Here is a 23,559-nt window from a genome sequence, read left to right on the forward strand (position 1 = left end):
CTTCTCAAGAACCACTGAGCCAGAAAAGCTGATTTTTACATGAAAACTTTCTGACATAGTGCAGATTCAAGTTGGTTCAAATCAGGGCCCCCGGGGATAAGATGGGGCCACAAGGGGGGATCAAAGTTTTACATACAAATACATAGGGAAAAACTTTAAAAATCTTCTTCTCAAGAACCACTAAGCCAGAAAAGCTGAGATTTACATGAAAGCTTCCTGACATAATGCAGATTCAAGTTTGTTCAAATCATGGGCTCCGGGGGTTGGATGGGACCACAATAGGGGATCAAAGTTTTACATACAAATATATAGGAAAAATCTTCTTCTCAAGAACCACTGAGCCAGAAAAGCTGATTTTTACATGAAAACTTTCTGACATAGTACAGATTCAAGTTGGTTCAAATCAGGGCCCCCGGGGATAAGATGGGGCCCCAAGGAGGGGGATCAAAGTTTTACACACAAATACATAGGGAAAAACTTTAAAAATCTTCTTCTCAAGAACCACTAAGCCAGAAAAGCTGAGATTTACATGAAAGCTTCCTGACATAATGCAGATTCAAGTTTGTTCAAATCATGGGCTCCGGGGGTTGGATGGGGCCAAAATAGGGGATCAAAGTTTTACATACAAATATATAGGAAAAATCTTCTTCTCAAGAACCACTGAGCCAGAAAAGCTGATTTTTACATGAAAACTTTCTGACATAGTGCAGATTCAAGTTGGTTCAAATCAGGGCTTTGGGGGTAGGATGGGGCCACAAGGGGGATCAAAGTTTTACATACAAATATATAGTTAAAATCTTTTTCTCAATAACCACTGAGTCAGAAAAGCTGATATTTACAAGAAAACTTTCTGACATAATGCAGATTCAAGTTTGTTCAAATCATGGGCTCCGGGGGTTGGATGGGACCACAATAGGGGATCAAAGTTTTACATACAAATATATAGGAAAAATCTTCTTCTCAAGAACCACTGAGCCAGAAAAGCTGATTTTTACATGAAAACTTTCTGACATAGTACAGATTCAAGTTGGTTCAAATCAGGGCCCCCGGGGATAAGATGGGGCCCCAAGGAGGGGGATCAAAGTTTTACACACAAATACATAGGGAAAAACTTTAAAAATCTTCTTCTCAAGAACCACTAAGCCAGAAAAGCTGAGATTTACATGAAAGCTTCCTGACATAATGCAGATTCAAGTTTGTTCAAATCATGGGCTCCGGGGGTTGGATGGGGCCAAAATAGGGGATCAAAGTTTTACATACAAATATATAGGAAAAATCTTCTTCTCAAGAACCACTGAGCCAGAAAAGCTGATTTTTACATGAAAACTTTCTGACATAGTGCAGATTCAAGTTGGTTCAAATCAGGGCTTTGGGGGTAGGATGGGGCCACAAGGGGGATCAAAGTTTTACATACAAATATATAGTTAAAATCTTTTTCTCAATAACCACTGAGTCAGAAAAGCTGATATTTACAAGAAAACTTTCTGACATAATGCAGATTCAAGTTTGTTCAAATCATGGCCCCCCGGGGGGGGGGGGGGTAGGATGGGGCCACAAGTGGGGGGGTCAAAGTTTCACATACAAATATAGGAAAAAGCTTTAAAAATCTTATTCTCAAGAACCATTGGGCCAAAAAAGTTGACATTTACATGAAAGCTTTCTGACATAGTGTAGATTCAAGTTTGCAAAGGGTAGTTTAGGCCATAATAGGGACTAAGGTTTTACATGCAAATATATATGGAAAGTCTTTAGATATGGGCCAAGGTGACTCAGGTGAGCGATGTGGCCCATGGGCCTCTTGTTCTGCTTATGGTCAGTTTTTTTAAATCGAAGCAGGCTACTGACATATTGATATTGCAGGGGTTCCAACAGTCTCGTTTAAAGTCAGCATTTCGCAACTTCTATGGTCGTTATAACGAACAAGTTTTCCAATACAACCTATCATTGGGTCAAATGCTGTCTGACGTGTTTCATACCGATTGCTAGGCCGTTCTTGGCACACTGATTGTGACTACGGATAACTCCGTTTACCTGATGAGGATATAGGGTTCATGGCGGGTGTGACCGGTCGACAGGGGAGGCTTTTTCCTCCCAGGCACCTGATCCCACCTCTGGTATGTCCAGGGGTCCGTGTTTGCCCAACTATCTATTTTGTATTGTAATGGGATTTATGAGATTGGTCACTATTCGTTATCTTCGCCTTTCATCTCATATAGGGCAGCAATTTTTTTGTATTCTTAGAAGATATGACATAAGTTTTTTTTAAAAGTTGATATGGACTGCACCAGTCCCAACCCCCTAATAAATTATGACCGGTCCCTAAACAAACAAAATTGTATCTATCATATCAGAGCAGAACGTAAATTTACGACTCTGGTTACATCTTATGCATTGAGTTCCTTATGTTTGTCTGATGAGATGTGTCTCTCACTTAGGTTATCCCGCAAGGATCCGAGTTAGAATAGGTCCTCAGTACCCCCCCCCCCCCCCGGGAGATCCGAGTTAGAACAGGTCCTCAGTACCCCTTGCTTGTTGTAAGAGGCGACTAAATTGAGCCGTCCTTCAGATGAGATCGGAAAAACCAAGGCCCCGTGTCGTAGCATGTTTGGCACGATAAAGATCCCTCCCTGCTCAAAGATCGTAAGCGCCGAGCAAAGGCCTAAATTTCGCAGCCCTTCACCGGTATTGGTTGACGTCTCCATATGAGTGAAAATTCTAGAGAGGGACGTTAAACAAGATATAATCATAATTTTACTTAGGTTCGTTATATAAAGGGTAATGTCTTATGTAATAATTTTATAATTCAAAAACAGGGCAATCCTTTATATTATGCCAAGGACAGGAGGGATACATTCAGTGTGATGCAGGAAAAGTAATCCGAATCCTATCCGCCGTGTACGGAAGAACAAGTGACGTCATCTGTCCTTCACATAATGTCGGTTCTCTGACGTGTCAATCTCATTCGTCCTCTGACCATGCTAAGTGGTCGTGTAACGGCTACGGACGCTGTAGGATGTATGCTGATAGCAGTGTGTTTGGTGAACCTTGCACTGGCATCAACAAGTACCTGGAGGTTGCCTTTCACTGTGTTCACCCATCCACCATTAACTGCGTGTTTGGATAGCATTTCCACAGTTTCAAAGAGGAAACTTTATAATAGTTATTTTAAATAAAACGTTTCTTCTTTAATTGTCTTTTTGTATAAAGGGTTTGCATTGCAGTTATGGCTGTGTTTGGTGGAGTGACAAGACGAGTTATAAAGAGTTTCAACTTTTAACAACACCCTACTTCCCGCCAGGTTGGAGAGAGAGAGAGAGAGAGAGAGAGAGAGAGAGATCCGATGATATTCGACTCATTTTCTTTAATTAAATTCACAGTGCAGAAATTTACATTTCACATAACTCGAAAAGTGTGGCAAGTGACACTAACTGAAATTCCCTGATCTGCACTCAACAAGGGGACTTTCTACTTATTGTAATTCTTCTATCTTATATCGGTAGTAATTTCGGCGCCCTCATCTGGATGCATAAAAACAACCTGTTACCGATCAGGATAAATCCAAAGACCAGCAGAAAGCATTCGCAAAGAATTCAAAAATAAAGTATAGTGGTCAATATCAGTGGCGTAGCTAGGTTTGAAATATTTGTAAGCAGGGGGTCTGGAGGCGGCAGCCCAGCAGGGGGTCTGGGAGCGGCAGCCCAGCAGGGGGTCTGGCGGGCGGCAGCCCCCCTTAGAAGCTGAGGACATTTTTCGTAATACGTAATAAAAATTTAACGAAAATATTTGTAAGTGTTATCGGTCACAAAGTTTATTTATATCACAATCGATCAGAATAACATCATTCACAGATCATCCAAATGTTATCCAATAAATATCATCCAAAAGATTCTACAACAAGTAATAACAAATATTAAACATGCACACATTACATATTACACGACATTAAATAACAGACAGGCATGACAAAGAAATAATTCCATATTAAGCTTCATTAATCACATAAATAGAATTGTCTTTTCTTCATCAGATCACATCATTAATATAAAATCATAATTAATCAAATTTATTTAATATTCTGCATTTAAAACTAAGAACCTGTCCAGAACATATAATGGCAAGACAAACATATCAAATACCACCTAAACAATACATAACACACTCTTACCAAATATGTGGTATTAGAATCCGGATGGATCTATCGTAATGTGTAGGTCTGGTGTATATCTATCAATTAATACAAAAATATATATTACTCAGATTTCTGAAGCAATACACTCATTATGAAATAAATAGAAATAAAATAATCATACTACTCTTACTCTTACTCACTCTATGCATACGCATACAGTCCTTAACATAATTAGTAACTGACCTGATTAGTAGATTGTAGTCTGTAAGTCCAAATGTCCAAAGTTTTCAACTAAAGTATGACACAACTGCCCAATTCAATTTCTAAATTCAAACTGAATCTTACACTGACCAAGAACTGTCATGTGACCAATAATTAAGAAACGAATCGATGAATCATGAAAAACAATCCATAACCAACCTAAACTATAGCTGGCCATAAGGGCCAAATATTCAAAGTTGTTTAATACCAACTATGGAAACCTGTTTGTGTATTTATTGCACATATTAAGCTGATATTATTTATCGTAAAATTAAAAACACTGAACACATGTAGTAATATAAATTAAACATTTTACTATTCCAGACGGGTAAGGATACTCTACCACATAAGCACGTGCATACAGTGCTACTGTGTAGCTACGCCACTGAATCTCATACCTTCTTTAAAGAATACATACTTAAGAGTTGGGCAAACAAAGATATCTTCAATTGAATTAAATGGATCAACAATTCATTTATACCAGAGGTGCTTAGGAGGAGTACGCATCCCCTGTCGACCGGTCAGGGTGAGCCCTATATCTTGATCAGGTACACGCAGTACCTTATGGCTTAGACCATGGCTGTGGTTCAGGAACAGGACGCAGAGTCGAGTTTGAAGCATGATAATTATTTTGTGCGAAGTCTGAAATCTAATTCATCCGCTTAAAAAACAATTCACTCTATATTCGTATGTTCAGACAGCGTATTGACCTTGATTTCAGATCTGATGAAATACAAGACAAATGTCAGAAATATTTGTCTGGGCCACATGCAGCTTAGTAAATTAGAGACGGTAGGTCATACTGGTGTAACAGAGACATTTTTATGCCTCTGATGGGATTTGAACCCGGGTCTCTGGCACTCAAGTCCAGCACTCTACCAATCGAGCTAAAGGGTAAACCCTCTAGCCACAGCTAATAGGAATGCCATATCACTCACACTACCACACTGGTACAGTTCTTAGCACCAATTCAGGTTATATCTGACCAAGCAGAGTGATGTGACCCTGAACCAAGGTCATTTTCCCAAACCCAAGGTCACTGGCGACAGAGATCATAAACGTTTGAGAGTGATGGAAGCTATAGAGTTGCTTATGAGCTAATTTTTAGGACATATGGGCAAGACCACTGGTACAAAGAGTATAGCCAAACAGGTTATCCCGACATCTGCCCAAAGTCTGAATTTTTTTTTTAAATCTCGGAGCATTTACTTTGTAATGAACAGGGGTTTAATTCAAGATCCAGAACATCGACCTTCGTCAAGGACACTAAAACAATTTCCGAGATAATTGCTCCAGGTCACATTTTTGTAAATGCATTTTCGTGTATCAGACATACAGTCGACTCGGGAACCATTTTCATAAGGTTCGAGACCTCTACCAAAATTGTCAGTCCCACCAATTGGGTAGGTCTAAAACTTTAATGCTAAAAAGATTGCGTATGTCTTCACTGTGTGGTTTATATATAACTCTGCTGGATCCTGCACCCCGTATGTCTTCACTGTGTGGTTTATATATAACTCTGCTGGATCCTGCACCCCGTATGTCTTCACTGTGTGGTTTATATATAACTCTGCTGGATCCTGCACCCCGTATGTCTTCACTGTGTGGTTTATATATAACTCTGCTGGATCCTGCACCCCGTATGTCTTCACTATGTGGTTTATACTGTATATAACTCTGCTGGATCCTGCACCCCGTATGTCTTCACTGTGTGGTTTATATATAACTCTGCTGGATCCTGCACCCCGTATGTCTTCACTGTGTGGTTTATATATAACTCTGCTGGATCCTGCACCCCGTATGTCTTCACTGTGTGGTTTATATATAACTCTGCTGGATCCTGCACCCCGTATGTCTTCACTGTGTGGTTTATAGTCTGGTACATGTTTAACTCTGCTGGATCCTGCACCCCGATCCACGCATTTTAGAAAAAGGATCCATGCTCTTTAGAAGACTTTTTAAAAATCATTTTATATGATCCATATAGATCAACTCAACGACCATGGATTTCGGAAAATTGGTAAGGCATCCATGCATCCAGTTAATGAGCTAGGTTGTCTTCATGTACCGAGCCATGCAGTTAAGTCGCTGCACCTGAAGCATAAGCCATGAACCAAGCCATTGATACTGAAACCCCAACCCTGGGGCCATGAACAAAGCCATTGATACTGAAACCCCAACCTTGGGGCCATGAACAAAGCGATTGATACTGAAACCCCAACCTTGGGGCCATGAACAAAGCGATTGATACTGAAACCCCAACCCTGGGACCATGAATCAAGTTATTAAACCCAAAGCATTATCCCTGGGGGCATGAATTTCAAGATTTTGGAAAACATGTTAAGATTTCTTAGCACTTACACAAAGCCTTTATACCATGTGTCAGAAGAGGGGGGGGGGGGGGGGGGGGGGGGGGGGGGGGGAGGTTGAACTATTTACAGGGGTTTAAGACCCATTCATTACAGCCAAAATGGGCAGGGACCACAAAATTTCGAATTATCCCTCTACCCAACGAGCTGCCACACAACAAATATTTGTGTAAATTGGTCGTTCAGTATCAGAGATAAGCATACAAAGTGTTCCAGTGTACAGTACGCGTCGACTGACGGACCGACATCTGATTGGTCACTTCATTCCTAATAATAACACCATTACAGTTTTATCTCTTTATTCAGATGATAAAAAAAATGGTTTCTTTTATTGAGTTGTAAAGGATTTCAATATAAATTATATACAGCTCTACAATGCTTGTTTGAAACACTGAATATAATTTACGACAAAATAACAATTTTTCACGATTTAAAATAATAATGGCATCACTTTCTGTCTGTACATGTGGTTCTTCCTAGGGTGGTGCCTGGTTTTTTTCTCTATGTTAAAAACAGTATAACACATTACAATTCTAAATATCAACATGTAAAGTGAAAAAGAGAATTTAAAATTCTACTCAAATGAAACACAGCAAATTTGCAATTGAAAAAGTCCAACTTGATGAATTTCAATGAAATCATTTCACACAGACTACAGCTTGAAATTGTAGCAAAAACATGGAATATTATGTAACAAAATAATTACAAGTAAAACTATAATATTGCTATCAGTCATCCGAATTCTACAAACAAAAACCATCCATCTTCACTACTACACCTTCACAGGCAGTGGGTTAATACATAATATATATATACACATGTATATGAGATCAATACGCATGTTGATAAACGATTCACAGTTCACCTACTTTGTGACAAGTTTTTTGAAAATAAAATTTCATTTGGTTTCCAATCTAATGACACATTGAAACAGAAATTAATCAAGAAATATTGAACATAAAATTCTGAAGATCTTTCGGTTCACAGTGTATGGCATGCTATCGGACTCCATGAATTCCTATGCAATGAGAGATACAATTACATTTGCACCCCATGATGATAACACATGTACTACACAAAAAAATCGGTAGAATGAATAATATATACGTTTGCACTTATCTTTCAATTGAAGGCAAGCAGACAGGTCCATATACAACAGTTGTACCCCCCACCCTTAAAAATCAGCCTGTAGTTTTTAATACAGGTAAATTCTTTAGTGTTTTTTTCGTCTAATGTTAATTTCCTCAGCTTAAGAAAAAAGATATGGGGGTATCTCCATCAGATAGAGGCCATGAGGACCCTCAACTTTAAATTCCTACCTAAAACATGGGCCTCCTGCGGATAAGTTTAGACATTAGTATTTCCTTCAAAAATTATAAGAAACTTGCACAAAATTTTTGTTAAAACACAAGGGAAGCAGCAAAATCATCTTACTTAACTCAGGGAAAAAAATCATTTTTATACTAACGAAAGCCTAATTAGACAGTGCTGTATTTACTGTTATCTTTATACTAACGAAAGCCTAATTAATTAGACAGTGCTGTATTTACTGTTATCTTTATACTAACGAAAGCCTAATTAATTAGACAGTGCTGTATTTACTGTTATTTTTATACTAACGAAAGCCTAATTAGACAGTGCTGTATTTAGTGTTATTCTTTCAGAATAAAAATCTTAAAGCAGCATACACATTTCAACAGTTATACACATCAACTTTGTGAAAATACAACAAATAATGATTTTATCTATGAATGAGTTTGCATGCCATTATTACGTCATTGGACATCATTACACAACAATCATGCATCGTTAATCTTCAGAGAAATTCAATAACGAGGAAAAGGATCCTAACCCCAAAAAAGAGAGAGTAAAATGTCACATTTGTCACACAGGAAATCTTATATTCTTCGAAGATAAAAAGAAAATGTTTGAGTAAGTTTAATGCAAAACATTACATATGGCCATGAACACTAAAGGGGTTAAAGACAAGCTATCAGCATACATACATCTAGCACTTATATAAAAAAAACTATGATCTTGAAACAGGAAGCTGAATGTGCCCATTTCTCTGAAGGTTAACAAAATGACAACTAAACATTATAATCGTAATTTGCGTGAAAGCACCTAGTAGTAAATATTAGATCACAGAACAGTAGTTAAAACAAAATCTGAATGAAACTCGATGTTTGTTCACCTTTAATGTTCGGAACATTGTTATGCTTTTGCCATTAGTTTTAGTAGAATGCAGTAAAACATGCCTACAGCGAAGTCCAGAGACGAACAAATTTTGTTATGAAAGTAACTCCTTGTATCCAACGAGTTCATATTAAGATTTAAAATCAAAGGGAATGAAAATCACTTTGCTGGAAGTGTGTTCACTGTATCTGTTTCACTGTAAGTGTGAATTCATTATAAGTGTGTTCACTGTAACCATGTTTTACTGAAGTGTGAATTCATTATAAGTGTGTTCACTGTAACTGTGTTTCACTGTAAGTGTGAATTCATTATAAGTGTGTTCACTGTAACTGTGTTTCACTGTAAGTGTGAATTCATTATAAGTGTGTTCACTGTAACTGTTTTACTGTATAAGTGTGTTCACTATAACCATGTTTTACTGTAAGTGTGAATTCATTATAAGCGTGTTCACTGTAACCGTGTTTTACTGTAAGCGTGAATTCATTATAAGTGTGTTCACTGTAACTGTGTTTCACTGTAAGCGTGAATTCATTATAAGTGTGTTCGCTGTTAACCATGTTTTACTGCATGTACAATTCTTTTCTGGATAAAAAAAACAAAACAAACAAAACTTCTAGCACTGGCTACACAGACAAAGGAATAAACTTTTGTACATGTATCAACATATCAACAATCCCCTACCCTTGGTTTAACAATGAATATATCACATAGCATTTCATGTACACTTAGCACAAGCTTTGAGCAGGGGGCAGTTTATTACAGGGGGTCATCACAGAGGAAAGCTGGTCACACAGGAAAACAATAAACAGGGGACATGCTATAGAGTTAACAAACACTCGAACAAAAACAATATATTGAAGTCTTTGATATCACAATTAAGGTTTTGGGGGAGAGCAAAATCATAATTCACAACTTCATCGTGCTCAGCGAGTTAAGTATCAGCTGATAGTCAAAATCACAATATTCACTATAAGTGTAGTACATACACAACGCAATGAAGGGAAATGACCATCACGTTGATTCATACAAATGGCTTTTCTTCTCCTGAAGAGATCCCTTTCTCTGAATCCCTGCCTTCTCTGCAGAATGAGGGTGAAGCCTATCAGGTGATAGGGCTCTCCTTAACAGAGGTGACCCGGGCTCACAGCTCTTTGGTCGCGAAAAGGAAGTTTTTCTTGTGATGCTTGTGTTAGGGGACTGAGATGAATTCAAATGTGATGGATAAGTTTGCTGGGGCATGTTGGAGCTTCCAATCTGATGGCCAGAAGTCTGGCCCTGCGTAAATGCTAACGGACTGGGACTGCGGTTAGGGGAGGTTGGCATGGGTGAGGGTGAGGGGGTGCGAGCCAGGGGAGACAAAGGAATATTGTGAACCGACTTCCTACGATGAGGCGATTTGATACTGTGAGCTCGCTTATTATGATGTAACCCGTGTAATGAACTTGGCCTGCCAAATGTGGAATTACTTGCAGGAGAATTTGGGGTGCTGGAATTTGGAGAACTACTCGATGAATTGCCCATTGAGGAATCTGGTGACCATGGACTGGCCCCAGGAAATGATTTAGTCGCTTTGAGCTGCCCACTGCTAGTGTCTCCACAAGTCCATGACTTGCTGAATGCTCCACTACCAAAAGATCGACCCGTCACCATTAGTGGAGAGGACCACTCCGATTTCTTAGTTTTTGAACTCAGTCTTCTAAGAATAGATCTCCCTTTAGTCTTTTCTTTGATTTTGTCATCACCCTTTTTCTTATTGGTTTTTCGGACCATCTTTCCTGGATGTGCCCTGCGCCTCCCTCCTCTTTTGATAGTGGTACTCTCCATTGGAACACAACGAATGCTCACAACATCTCCTCCTTTCAGAATGTTTTGTATGACCTTGGTGTATAACAAACTCTGAACTGGTTCATCGTTGACGTGAGTAATCAACAGACCTGGCCGTAAACCACTTTCGTATGCTGGACTGTTCTGCTCAACAGCCTACAAAAATCATAAGGGCTATTTTCACTCTTTTAAAAGCTTTCATCTACTCAATATTCTAATGCTTTTTCCAGCTTTACTTTACCCAACCATGAATATGTATTACATGAATCAGTCTAAATACTGGGTAGTGGCTTCATAGTTTAAATATGTTCAGTTTACTTGTTTACCGTAATAAATTTTCATGCAATAGAAGTTATGTACTATCAACACATCCGACATACCACAACAACATGCTGCAAGGTGTAAACATCGCTCTCCCCTTGATAGACACGGATGGTTTTAAGAGTGAATCCAAAGCCTCTTGGGCCCTTCCTTATGATGATGGGAGGGTTGAGACACTTGGCTAGAGGCGAAACATCCCTGGATGGGGAACCATCCCGTGAACTGGTACTTGACCCTCCAGGAGACAGCATAGGTTTTGCTATGAACTCATCTGTAATAGAGAGATGGATTTTCAAAGATCAGATTCTGCTTTAAGTAGCTCACTACACTAAAGCTTGTACACTGTATGACACCATGTCACAATTTAAATGTTTTGTGAAATTATTTGTATCGATCGATGTGTTTGTTTATCATCGTAGCTCAGTGGTTAAAGCATTGGGCTGGTGAACTGCAGATCTCGAGTTCAAATCCCGCAGAGTCTTTTGTTCATATGTGTTGAAATAATTTTTTTGAAATCATGTTTTTATCCAAATTTGTATATTTTTTGCCTTTTTGGCATATATACTTATTGTATATCATCATATCTTTTATAATCGAGAAACTATGTCTGGGTGTAGTGAGCCACCTTAAAACAAATTCCACGACGTTTCTAAAACTAAAAAATGTAAAAATTTGTTTTCCATGCAACTAATCAATACCATAAATCTCAAAATTTTGTGCAAACATATATATTTTTGGAAATTGGGTAAAAAATTTCAAAGATTTTTTTCCCCTTTTCTGTGAATTATGACTTTGTTATTACACATCATGTACTTTGTGCTGCGATTATGAATGATCTGACTGTTCAATAAGTGAGGGGTATAAGACAAGTTTTGTGGTTGAGATGATGTTCTGTCTGTTGGTTGACTGAGGCGTGTGACAGAGTGTTGTGGTCAAGATGTTTTGCCTGTTGGATGGGTTGAGGAATGTGACACTGGGTGTTGTAGACAATGATTGAATGTTACGGTTGAAACAGTGGTTTATTTACCTGTTGGTTGAATGAGGAGTGTGAGCTGTGTTGTTGAGGCAGACTTCTGCAGGAGTTTTCTACTCAGTGAACTGGATTCAATATCTCTCTCCCTTTTCTCATCAACAGGAGACAATTCTACAAATTCAATTTTCAAGTTTGAACACAATAAATATCTGAAATTGAAAACAAGAACTTCAAAAAATTTCTGCGGAAATAAAATTTGCAATACTATTTAGTTTAGTACAGCCAAGACTGCCTAATAGATACATGTACACTGTTATTCAAATATCAAATGTTACAAACATTTTGTGTAAAGTTTGGCAATTTTATCCAGTCATAGTAATTAACTCTGGTAGCTATTTGTTTCCAGGGCTGAACAACTCACTTGGCAGTGAAAACTAAGGTCAAGTACCTGTTTTGGAACACAGTTCTAACCATTAATGCTGCCCATCATAGTTCCAACCTGAACAAAACCCTTAATACACGGAATTCCACATAGAACATTGTGACCAAAGGTTGAAGTCACGCCCATATAATACTGGTGAGGATCTGTTAATTTGGTAAGAATATTCCTAAAATATGTCTAATTTCCATTTGCTATGTATCAGGGACTTTGTTGTATTCAATTCAAACAATATTTTATTCACAAAGTGAATGGGATTGGGCATCAGGCACAGTTTATTTTAGCCATCTCCCAATGGTTTTGTGGTAGCTGTCAGTATGTAATGGGAAGTAATAAAACCTAAGAAAATAGGTACAAACAGGTATGTGCTTCAATCTTCTTCGTGACAAGTTTTTTTTTACCACCTATTTTGCACAACAGGCTGCTCACATTGTCATAACCCTCACCTTTAACCCCTGGACCTTTTTCCTTGTCCTCATCAGAAGAGATGGCGAGTTTTGGGATGCTTTTTATCGGGGGTGGTCGTATTTCTCGCTTGGAAATTTTGGGCGAGTCATCGCTGGTATAGTTGTCCGAGCTCTCGGGCGTGCTGGTAGTGGGATGGCGATGGGTGGGTTTGGGAGTATCTGGAGTACTCGTTTTGGGAATTTGACTTCTTGGTGGTGTGCTGAACATTATCGCTAATGTGCTCTTTCTGGACGACATACTGCAAGAGAAAAAACAGCATGCATTTTTAAATATGTGCTTCACTTTTAGTTTTGATCCCTATATTCAATTTCTGTTTCATCATTTCATTTTTTTTTTCAGTAGTATGTTCCTCCTTTAAGATTTACACAGAAAACATTAGCTTGAAAGTAGATGGCTTGATGAATAATAAATTCATTAATAAAAACAAACTATCCTTTGTAAGAAATCTATACAGAGATTCATCACAACAGTAACCGTCTGGTTTCCGATGATGTCACTGCACACTTACCGTTCAGGGGGCGAGACAAACACCTCCTCATCCAACTTTATTCCACTGCTGTCGGAGTCTTTACAGGTGTCGGAGGTGTCTCCACTACTGGTCTCCTTCTTCATCAACTGCTGTAGTTCTAGTGAGGTGTCCGAACTTTCGGACTGGTTGGAGTCCTTCCTCTCCAGGGCCTGTTTTTGCAGTAGTTGTGTCCTCATTTCGTCAGCACTGGAATGTCTCCTTCTATCATCCTTATCCTTACTCTGTAACAGCATTCAGAAAAATTCTTTTGAGTATCAGGTACACACTAAAGCACATCATTCCCTCTTCATAAATTACACCACACACAATTCTTAAGTGTTGCATTTGCTGATAAAAATCCTCAATGTATTAAACAATGCTCCAGCAGTCTGATGTGTATAAAGATATCACAACCAAGAAATGGTTCATAGGGAGAAAAATTCAAAGAATAAAACAGAAGCTGTAGGAACCAAACTGTATAAAAAAAAACAACTAAACATTGACAACAGTTTTCAGCAGTCTACTTTATTTACAATCATCAATCAAAATTGGGAGGTGAAATGTTGGCCTCATAAAATGTGTTGGTTCCGGTGCAATCAGTTCAAATCATAAAACTTTTCCTGACTTCTGTCCACATGCATGTTTCCTCAGAGCAATCCAGTAATATATATGTGTTACAATACAAAGAGAAACTGAAAATAGAAACCTACTGAAGACCTGAGCACTTACCTCATTCATTTCATCTATTTTATAGTAGAACCTGGGGGAGGAAGAGGCAAAGCTCTGAAACAAGGAATCATCAGCATCATCCTCTGTGTCCTCCGTCTCAATCTCGTGGTTGTACCGGTCCTGTCGACCTACAAGGCAAAATCGTTTCACACATCATAACATACAGGTATATACAATGTATTACAATTCACAATATGAATTACATGTCTGTCTGTAACAGATACAGAAATCATAGCACACATGTAATTATACTAAAGACATAAGTTTTAACACCCAAAAAAATTCATAAGGTTACTTCTTTTCGTCCAATCGCTGTATACTTTATATTACACTACTAGGGCACCAACATATGCCCATCTGGAACAACATGTCCAGGATGCATATCTATATTTGTATGTTTGTTACTTAGTCACAAGATGCATCAACTGACATGATTTGATGATCCTGTGTTACAGAGTGCAAGATATGAAACGTACACTTCACTACGCAAGGTCATTCAATTCAAAATGAGGTCACTATGACCTACCTTTTGGCCATGGCACACCATTACACCAAAGAAACAACTGACCAAGTTTGCTGATCGAATGCCTCACAGTCAGAAAGACATGACCCAAAAACAATTAGCTAGAGAACTCCAAAAGTAGATCACCCTGACAGACGGACAAAGTCCATACATTACTGTATCCAGTCAATAGACGACAAAGTCCATACATTACTGTATCCAGTCAAAAGATGGGCACATAAAAGGGAGACATATATAATGTAAGCAGCAAAAAACAGCATGCGAGAAGACTTACTTTCAAAGTAGCTAGTGTCTTCTTCACTCTCCAGTTCCGGGATAAACTCCGCCTTCTGTCTAAGTAGCCCCGCCCAGTCTAGGTTCATAAAGAAGGCATGCTCCTTGACCTCCTGTGCACCTCCTGATCCCAGCCTGTTCAGAGGATTGTGTTGCAGCATCTGGGAGATCAGGTCTCTGGCATCGTCTCGTACTTGCCACTCCTCCTCCTCGGGCCATTCTATTTCCTCTGAAATAATATGGGGAAAATTTTTAAAAAATTGAATAATCTATATTACTTTAAACAATTTACTATCCATTTCTTTTTCATTGAAAAGATGGATACTGGTATTTCACTGTCAGGTAATACTGCTTCCATAGATGTTGCATTGTTAATGACATTAAGAAATTATACATCTAGGTAATCCTATCTCAACTTGTGTTTTCTTTTTAAATGATAATATGGAGCAACAAAACAATTACCATTAATAACTTGAGAGAATAACTCCTCAGGAGTGTTTCCAAAAAATGGAGGACAACCGACTAGAAACTCAAACAAAATGATCCCCATCGACCACCAGTCCACTGGCTTACCTGAAACAGAAAAGGGTGTCAAATTTCATCACTTCAATTTGTATTTCTATAAGCATTTTCACTTTTAAAAAAAAAACCCAATATACATGTGCATATGGAACAAGACAACATCATCATAAGTATTTTAATAGGACTGTACACTGAATTCTATAATCTCTACTGTTATTTCAATACGGAAATATCCAAATGTTCCTTTTTAGCATATTAAGGTGGCACACTTGAGTTTCCCAAATCAGCACGAAATGATTTAATTATGAAAGATATGATGATATGTAATAAATGTATACATCAAAAGGCAGAAACTGTGCTATTTGGATAAAAACACGATTTTCAAAAATTAATTTCAATAAACATGAAAAGGCTCTGATGGATTTGATCTCAGGATCTGCAGGTCACAAACCTGATACTTTCACCACTGAGCTACGATGATAGACAAACAAATAATTTCACTAAACATTTGAATCACCATCTGGTGACATAGTGTCATAAAAAGTACAAGTCTTGGTGTGATGAGCTGCCTTAAAGTTTCTATTTTATAGTTTTTTGTATATTCTGTAAACATCACAGGTTATCTCTGCTTCAGACTTCTCTCTCCATTCAGACTTCTCTCTCCATGTATGGAAACCCATATCATTTTTATATATTTCTTTTTGAATTAATCTGTTTATCATACAACACACATTATATTAAAATCTTTAACTTGTCAAAATCATTTATCACAGGTCAATTACTTAATCAATTCACATTCTCTATATTTTTGTAGTATTTGTAATTCTGTGCTGTGCAGCTATTTACTGGCACCAACAGCTCGGATGATATTGAACTCTCACGGTTACTTAATCATTGGCTAGATTCCTGCGTCCAGAGGCAGTACACTTACCGTATCCCTTTCTTAGAATGACTTCTGGAGCAATATACTCTGGTGTACCGATCACCTGCTTATCACTGAATTCCGTACAGTCCTGTTCTATAGCACCCTCATACAGGTTTGTAGTTACTGTGAAAAGATTAACAAGATGTGACAATCAGTTGGACACAAAAGTAGGGTTCTTTATGATGATTACAGATACATATACTGTATATAACATGTGTAGGGTTTTTACATTTCCCAGTTTTACACTTACTACTGTCTGATACTTACAACTCATGAGTCCTATCTTTGAAAGCCCAAAATCTGTGAGTTTTATGTGGCCTGTAGCCGTTATTAGAAGACTGCAAGAAGGGAAAATAAAAGCACTGAATAATGATGTTCGGTACAAATTATCTTTATCGATTATTATTCTGAAAGGGGAGATTACAAATTAAAGAAAAATACAGATATCAACATACTTATCAGGTTTGAGATCACGATGTACAATTCCGTAACTATGGAGATACTCCAGGGCGAGAACTGTCTCAGCAAAATACATCCTTAAAATACAAACATTATATCTCAAAGACGGAATATTTACATCAAGTTTCACATCACATGGAATTTATTAACCTTTAACTCCATCCATCCAGAGAAAAGAAATGATAAGCATGGAGATTCTGTAGTGTCTGCCATCAAGGCAACACACAGACAAATTTTCATGAATGATTCAATGCATTGAGGTACTATTTGTAACATTGCAATAGATAATTCCAAATTCTGTATTTGATCCCAGTTTTTGAAATACTTTGTTATTCTGCTTACCTAGCGAGATCAAAAGGAAGTGGTCCTGACTTGTGAATCAGGGTGGCACAGTCACCTCCCTCTACATACTCCATCACCATACACAGATGGCGCTAAAAGAACGCAAAATACAATTAATAACTCAGATGACATCAAAAAGTGAATATTTGTCATTAGAATTGAAATACATTTATATCAAAGCACTGAAAGATGACAATCATACACAGGTGCCTCTTAATGATAAGCAGGTGCCTCTTAATGATACGCAGGTGCCTCTTAATGATACGAAGGTGCCTCTTAATGGCTATGACTTTGAAGTTTCGAAATTTGCACCTTATTGTGAGATGTCTTTGCTAATAGTGACTTAGTAATGTACAATTATCGTCTCAGAGTGGAGACATCACAGTTTTCACTATGGACCAATTGAAATTGACTTTATAATCTTAATGATTTTTCAATTGTCTTTTCCAAAATAAACTCACTTTGGTTTCAAAGCTGCAATACATGCTAACAACAAAGGGGTTTTCTGTGAAGCTGAGAATGTCCCTCTCTGTAAAGACCTGCTCCGTCTGATTGCGTAGAATTAAATTCTGCTTACAAATCTTCTTCATAGCAAATCTTTGTCGAGATTCTTTATGGCGTACAAGGTAAACAGCACTGAAAGAAAAAGTGCTAACGTTAAGAAGTTATTTAAGAAAATCAGAATGTCTGAGGAGACACATAATGAACAGACAAGATATTGCAATGAAACCCAAGACAATGCGAGACAAGATATCTGTGGTAAGCATGGATGTCTCCAGAACAAGACCTAGGCCTATTGTAGAGAGAATGACCTAAACTTTTCAGCTGATTAAATATGGATTGTATATTTCATTAGTTTTAACAGGTATTGCTGACTGTGACACATAACCATGACAACGATTTCAAGAAAGTATTGGAGATAAAACTGCAATTGTTTATTCTATTATTCAGAAAGTTACTATTGATCAATACATGCGTAGTAACAGCTGGAATGTGTTACGTTAAGAAGAGAACATTTGAAGTGTCCAATCTCACTGTAAATGTTATATTACTATGAAATACTCTTTTAAAAATCATCACTTAAGATTTATAACTGTGTTTACTTAGGAGCTTGAAGCAAAGCGACTCGTCACGAAATATTCAGAGTCTCAAAAATTGATCACTCCAATACTCTAAAATCTCAAGCATTCAGTATCTTCAAACAATTATTTACTGTTTTCATCAAATAATTCTTACCTATGTTTCCTTGATTAAAGGGTTTTTTTGGTGATAATCTAAAATTTTAGTCTGAGCGAGGGGATAGGCCTTTATCGGAACCCCGATGTACATGATTGATTGATTGATTAAGGATATGCGGGACGATGATCACGTGATGGTTGCGAATTTATTATAAATTTAGAACCGGACGCAGCGTAGTTAAGCTTCCCGAGAAAAATCACAATACTGTACAGACACACTATACGACGTCATAATAAAAAAAGTACGTCACGACGTTGTATCGCGGGGAAAATGTCATCATATTTTGTTGTAATTTGCTACCGTTGTCAAGTGTTTTGTGTAAATCTGTTGATTGAATTCTTGTCAAATGATAATTTTCATTTTATTTCATAGTGATTACAAGTCTCTTTTTCATATATATACATTGCATATATTATATATATGTATAGTATGCGCCACAATAATTTTGATACTATAGCCTACAATTTATAGTCACCGAAATCGCTCCTACATGCACATGCAATTTGCATCTCTAGGCATTTACCAAAAGAAAGTCAACCGTCTGTAAACAATGACTCAGTGCAAGTGTAAGATGATGATCGTTTGTTGATATTTACTATAGTAGTGTGAAACTAGATCTGGACACACATTTCTCCGAATCTTGCTTAGGAAACGTACAAACTATTCAGGTGCTTTTATAATCAATCCTTGTTTGCGAAAAATACCCCCCCCCCCCCTTATGACGACAATCGTTACTTTTGGTCAAATATTAACGTCCATACTAGGAATGTTTCATTTTTGCAAGCATTTTCATGTAAATATAAGTACGCTTTATCTCTGAAACTATTTCATACTCCAAATTATTTTTACTAACTTTACGAAACACTGCTATGGAAATGGTAACTAATTTAAAAAATATGACACACGTCGGAATGTATGTGAGAAGCAGACGTGTGAAAAAGAAAAAGGTGCAAAGTCACAACATGTGCGATACATAAATACTTTGAAAAATAGCATGGAGACAATTGAGTCAAGCGACACTAGCTACCATGGCCGCGGAAATGCTGTTGATCTAGTAAAGGAAGTAGTAGCTCATATTGACGTTAACTAGACCTAACCCGTGGTTTGAAAGAAGACGTATTGTTCAGAGCTAGACTAGATGTTTTGTTCGAAGCCATGTTTAATATATACATGTATATTTAAAAAAAAATTAATTTTAATTTGTTTCCATTAACTCAATTTTTGTTCCATAATTATGAAAATTCTAAATATTTCAATAGGTTCAAAACAAATATAGTTTCTAACAATGTATTCCAAAACAGGCACGAAGAATTAGCTCTCAAGAATCTTTCACTCATATGGAGACGTCACCACTGTCGGTGAAGGGCTGCAAAATTTTGGTTTATGCTTGGCGCTTACAGCCTTTGAGCAGGGAAGGATCTTTATCGTGCCACACATGCTGTGACACGGGACCTCGATTTTTGCGGTCTCATCTGAAGGACTGCCCCATTTAGTCGCCTCTTACAACAAGCAAGGGGTTCCGAGGACCTATTCTAACCTGGATCCCCACAGGATTGATGTACAAGAAGAAACTAGGAAGGTATTTATATGGATGATTCTGATTTTAATAATAACAATACTGTCTACAGAGAAATATTCGCCCCCGTTTTATTTTCGTCCCTTTCGCTCTCATTGTCACTCGGTGAATTTAAGGAGTGGGTGAAACTGTTTTTCTCTCATATCTACAAAATTTTTACAGCAAAAACTTTATCTCACAACACTGAAGAGACATTATACATACCAATTATAACAAGGTTGCAAATGTAACTTACGCATAAGCCCCATTGCTGATCAGTTTAATGATCTCAAAGTCATCCTCGGCTGGAGTGTGGAACTTGTATAACCGTCGTTTCTTAAAATACAAATAGAAAGACTGAAACAACCCGGGCACTGTCAGACAGGAAACGGACAAAATACAAATAGAAAGATTGAAACAACCCCGGTACTGTCAGACAGGAAACGGACAAATACAAATAGAAATATTGAAACAACCCCGGCACTGTCAGACAGGAAACGGACAAATACAAATAGAAATATTGAAACAACCCCGGCACTGTCAGACAGGGAACGGACAAAATTTCAATATCAAACTGAATCCAAATGTACCTGTGAAATTTCATCTGTTATAGAGGTATCCAACTGAGAGCCAGCAGTGTCACCATCCGTCAGGTCTGTACAGAAAAAAAATACAGATAGGTAAAAATATATATCTACTCATCCGTCAGGTCTGTACAGAAAAAAAATACAGATAGGTAAAATATATCTAATTAAAATATATCTATTCATCCGTCAGGTCTGTACAGAAAAGAAATAGATAGGTAAAATATATCTACTCATCCGACAGGTCTGTACAGAAAAAAAATAGATAGGTAAAATATATCTACTCATCCGTCAGGTCTGTACCGAAAAAAAATACAGATAGGTAAAATATATCTACTCATCCGACAGGTCTGTACAGAAAAAAAATAGATAGGTAAAATATATCTACTCATCCGTCAGGTCTGTACAGAAAAAAAATACAGATAGGTAAAATATATCTAATTAAAATATATATACTCATCCGTCAGGTCTGTACCGAAAAAAAATAGATAGGTAAAATATATCTACTCATCCGACAGGTCTGTACAGAAAAAAAATAGATAGGTAAAATATATCTACTCATCCGACAGGTCTGTACAGAAAAAAAATAGATAGGTAAAATATATCTACTCATCCGTCAGGTCTGTACAGAAAAAAAAATAGATAGGTAAAAATATATCTAATTAAAATATATCTAATCATCCGACAGGTCTGTAGAGAAAAAAATACAGATAGGTAAAAATATATATCTACTCATCCGTCAGGTCTGTACAGACACAAATTAAAGATAGGTAAAAATAAATCTAATTAAAATACATCTAATCATCCGACAGGTCTGTAGGGGAAAAAATACAGATAGGCAAAAATATATCTAATCAAATTTCAATTAATGCAGTTTATTTACTTTACTGTCTGTAAAGATACAAAGTACAGATTGGTAAATATATGTGATTAAATTTCAATCAATACAGCTTACTGTAGAATCATTTAAATTCGTGGGGGCCAATTTTCGTGGATTGCTGAATTTTTACGGATTCGTGGGGATGTAATTTCGTGGATTTATATATATTTGTAAGAAAGATAACTCTGGAATGTAATTATGATTCTTTATTCGTTGAGGATGTAAATTCGTGGATGAGGGGTACCCACACATATTCCACAAAAATTGAGCCACCACGAATTCTAAAGATTCCACAGTACTTCACTTACATCAAAATCATTTGTTTTAAAATATCCCTCATTTTGAAATTCAAAAATTCCATTTCAACACTTCTTAATTTTTTTAATATCATATCATTTATTTTAAGACTTCTTAATTTAAAGTATATCAATATTCTACTAATGATGAGTTAGTTTTCATAATGAGAATATGGAAGTACCCATTTTCATTGGATGTTTTGAGGGGGGAGTTGCCTTCACGGATGACCGGCCAATCTTAGTTTCAATATGGCAATAAGAAAACATACCCCCATTCCAAATATATCGCAGTATCATGAATTCTGATACAGATAATTACCTCTGCTCAACTTACATATATATACATGTAATTTGGAATGGACAACTTATTCCAATTTTACCCCATTTTTATGTAGTACTACATTGTTTTCAAAATAATGCATCTGTGAATAACTAATTTGGTACATGTCTGCACAGGTTTCTAAATAAGAAACGAGAGTAGGCTGTATTATGATCAAGATCTGTAAAAGTGACATTTTAATGGATCCTTTCAATAAAAGCAACAATTGAACATTTTATATATTTATATATAAATATATATATATATATATAGACTTTGTTTGGGAAAATATGACGACCAAGTTTTTTGGCGCATAGACAGGCCGAGCTTGCAAGGTCCATTCGCGACAAAAAACTAGGTATTCATATTTTCCCCATACAAAGTCTATAACCTTTTTATTAGATACTTTCAATTTCATTTAGAAACAATAATTTTATTTTTAACAATTTCTTTATTGGTTTAACTGAGTAAAAGATGAAAAACACGAAAAATTAGAAAATTAACAGTGTAGTTCCATCTTGTGTATTGATTGTGACGTAATGTTAGCGGGCCAGAATGTTTCTGGGCATATATCGTGTGATGTATGCCCGCAAATTTTTAAAGAAAAAAGAAGAGATGAAATTGAAAGTATATATTAAAATACAAATACAGTTAAACTTCAGTATCTCAAATACCATGAAAAATGTCAAAGTGGGTTGGAAGTCCCAACTACATTTTCTTTATGTGTCTCAAAATCTGATAGCTCAAAGTTTTTTCTCAGCCCATCATGTTTGAGATAACGAGATTTGACTATAGACTATAAACATATTTTTAGATACCTCAACAACAATTTAGAAAAGAAGATAAACAACTTCGATTCTGACCTTCTAGAGGATCCCTGTTAAGGCCTAGTTTGCTGATAATGTATCGAGGAATGTCAGATTTCATGTGTTCTTTTGCCTGTCCCTCTGCCACCTCCAACAGTTGATAGAACTTCTCTGGGTCAAATTCCTACAATAACAACAAAGGTGATAAAACTCCTCTCAGTCATATTGCTACGATTGAAACTGAAAATAATACAAGTTTACATTTACAAGAGAAATAGAAGTTCCTACATTTACAAGAGAAACTAATAAAACTTCCTACATTTACAATAGAAACAAATAGAACTTCCTGTATTTACAATAGAAACAAATAGAACTTCCTGTATTTACAATAGAATCTAATAGAACTTCCTGTATTTACAATAGAATCTAATAGAACTTCCTGTATTTACAATAGAATTTAATAGAACTTCCTGTATTTACAATAGAAACAAATAGAACTTCCTGTATTTACAATAAAATCTAATAGAACTTCCTGTATTTACAATAGAATCTAATAGAACTTCCTGTATTTACAATAGAATTTAATAGAACTTCCTGTATTTACAATAGAAACAAATAG

The 23,559-nt window shown here is 36.8% G+C and overlaps 2 protein-coding genes across 11 annotated transcripts in view; one reads left to right on the forward strand and one right to left on the reverse strand.

Annotated features, from left to right (window-relative positions):
• LOC125669264 (cadherin-23-like) overlaps window positions 1-3,189 on the forward strand; it is a 63,729-nt gene extending 60,540 nt beyond the window's left edge. Inside the window, exon 20 of the mRNA XM_056163833.1 lies at window positions 2,814-3,189. Coding sequence (XP_056019808.1) covers window positions 2,814-3,124 — 311 coding nt within the window. The 3' untranslated portion in view covers window positions 3,125-3,189. The remainder of the gene's footprint in view (window positions 1-2,813) is intronic.
• A 3,852-nt stretch (window positions 3,190-7,041) lies between these two features.
• LOC125668138 (microtubule-associated serine/threonine-protein kinase 2-like) overlaps window positions 7,042-23,559 on the reverse strand; it is a 51,525-nt gene continuing 35,007 nt past the window's right edge. For all 10 annotated transcript variants that reach the window (XM_056163840.1, XM_056163837.1, XM_056163836.1 and 7 more), the window contains 16 exons: window positions 22,998-23,124; window positions 20,646-20,710; window positions 20,312-20,391; window positions 17,723-17,897; window positions 17,262-17,353; window positions 16,916-16,996; window positions 16,728-16,798; window positions 16,467-16,583; window positions 15,476-15,586; window positions 15,015-15,242; window positions 14,218-14,345; window positions 13,489-13,730; window positions 12,959-13,218; window positions 12,128-12,244; window positions 11,160-11,371; window positions 7,042-10,935 (listed from right to left, as the gene is read on the reverse strand). In XM_056163840.1, the coding sequence (XP_056019815.1) occupies window positions 9,967-10,935; window positions 11,160-11,371; window positions 12,128-12,244; window positions 12,959-13,218; window positions 13,489-13,730; window positions 14,218-14,345; window positions 15,015-15,242; window positions 15,476-15,586; window positions 16,467-16,583; window positions 16,728-16,798; window positions 16,916-16,996; window positions 17,262-17,353; window positions 17,723-17,897; window positions 20,312-20,391; window positions 20,646-20,710; window positions 22,998-23,124 (3,075 nt within the window). In that variant the 3' untranslated portion in view covers window positions 7,042-9,966. The remainder of the gene's footprint in view (window positions 10,936-11,159; window positions 11,372-12,127; window positions 12,245-12,958; window positions 13,219-13,488; window positions 13,731-14,217; window positions 14,346-15,014; window positions 15,243-15,475; window positions 15,587-16,466; window positions 16,584-16,727; window positions 16,799-16,915; window positions 16,997-17,261; window positions 17,354-17,722; window positions 17,898-20,311; window positions 20,392-20,645; window positions 20,711-22,997; window positions 23,125-23,559) is intronic.

Source organism: Ostrea edulis, chromosome 4 (assembly GCF_947568905.1).
Source record: "Ostrea edulis chromosome 4, xbOstEdul1.1, whole genome shotgun sequence".
NCBI classification, from domain to species: Eukaryota; Metazoa; Mollusca; class Bivalvia; order Ostreida; family Ostreidae; genus Ostrea; species Ostrea edulis.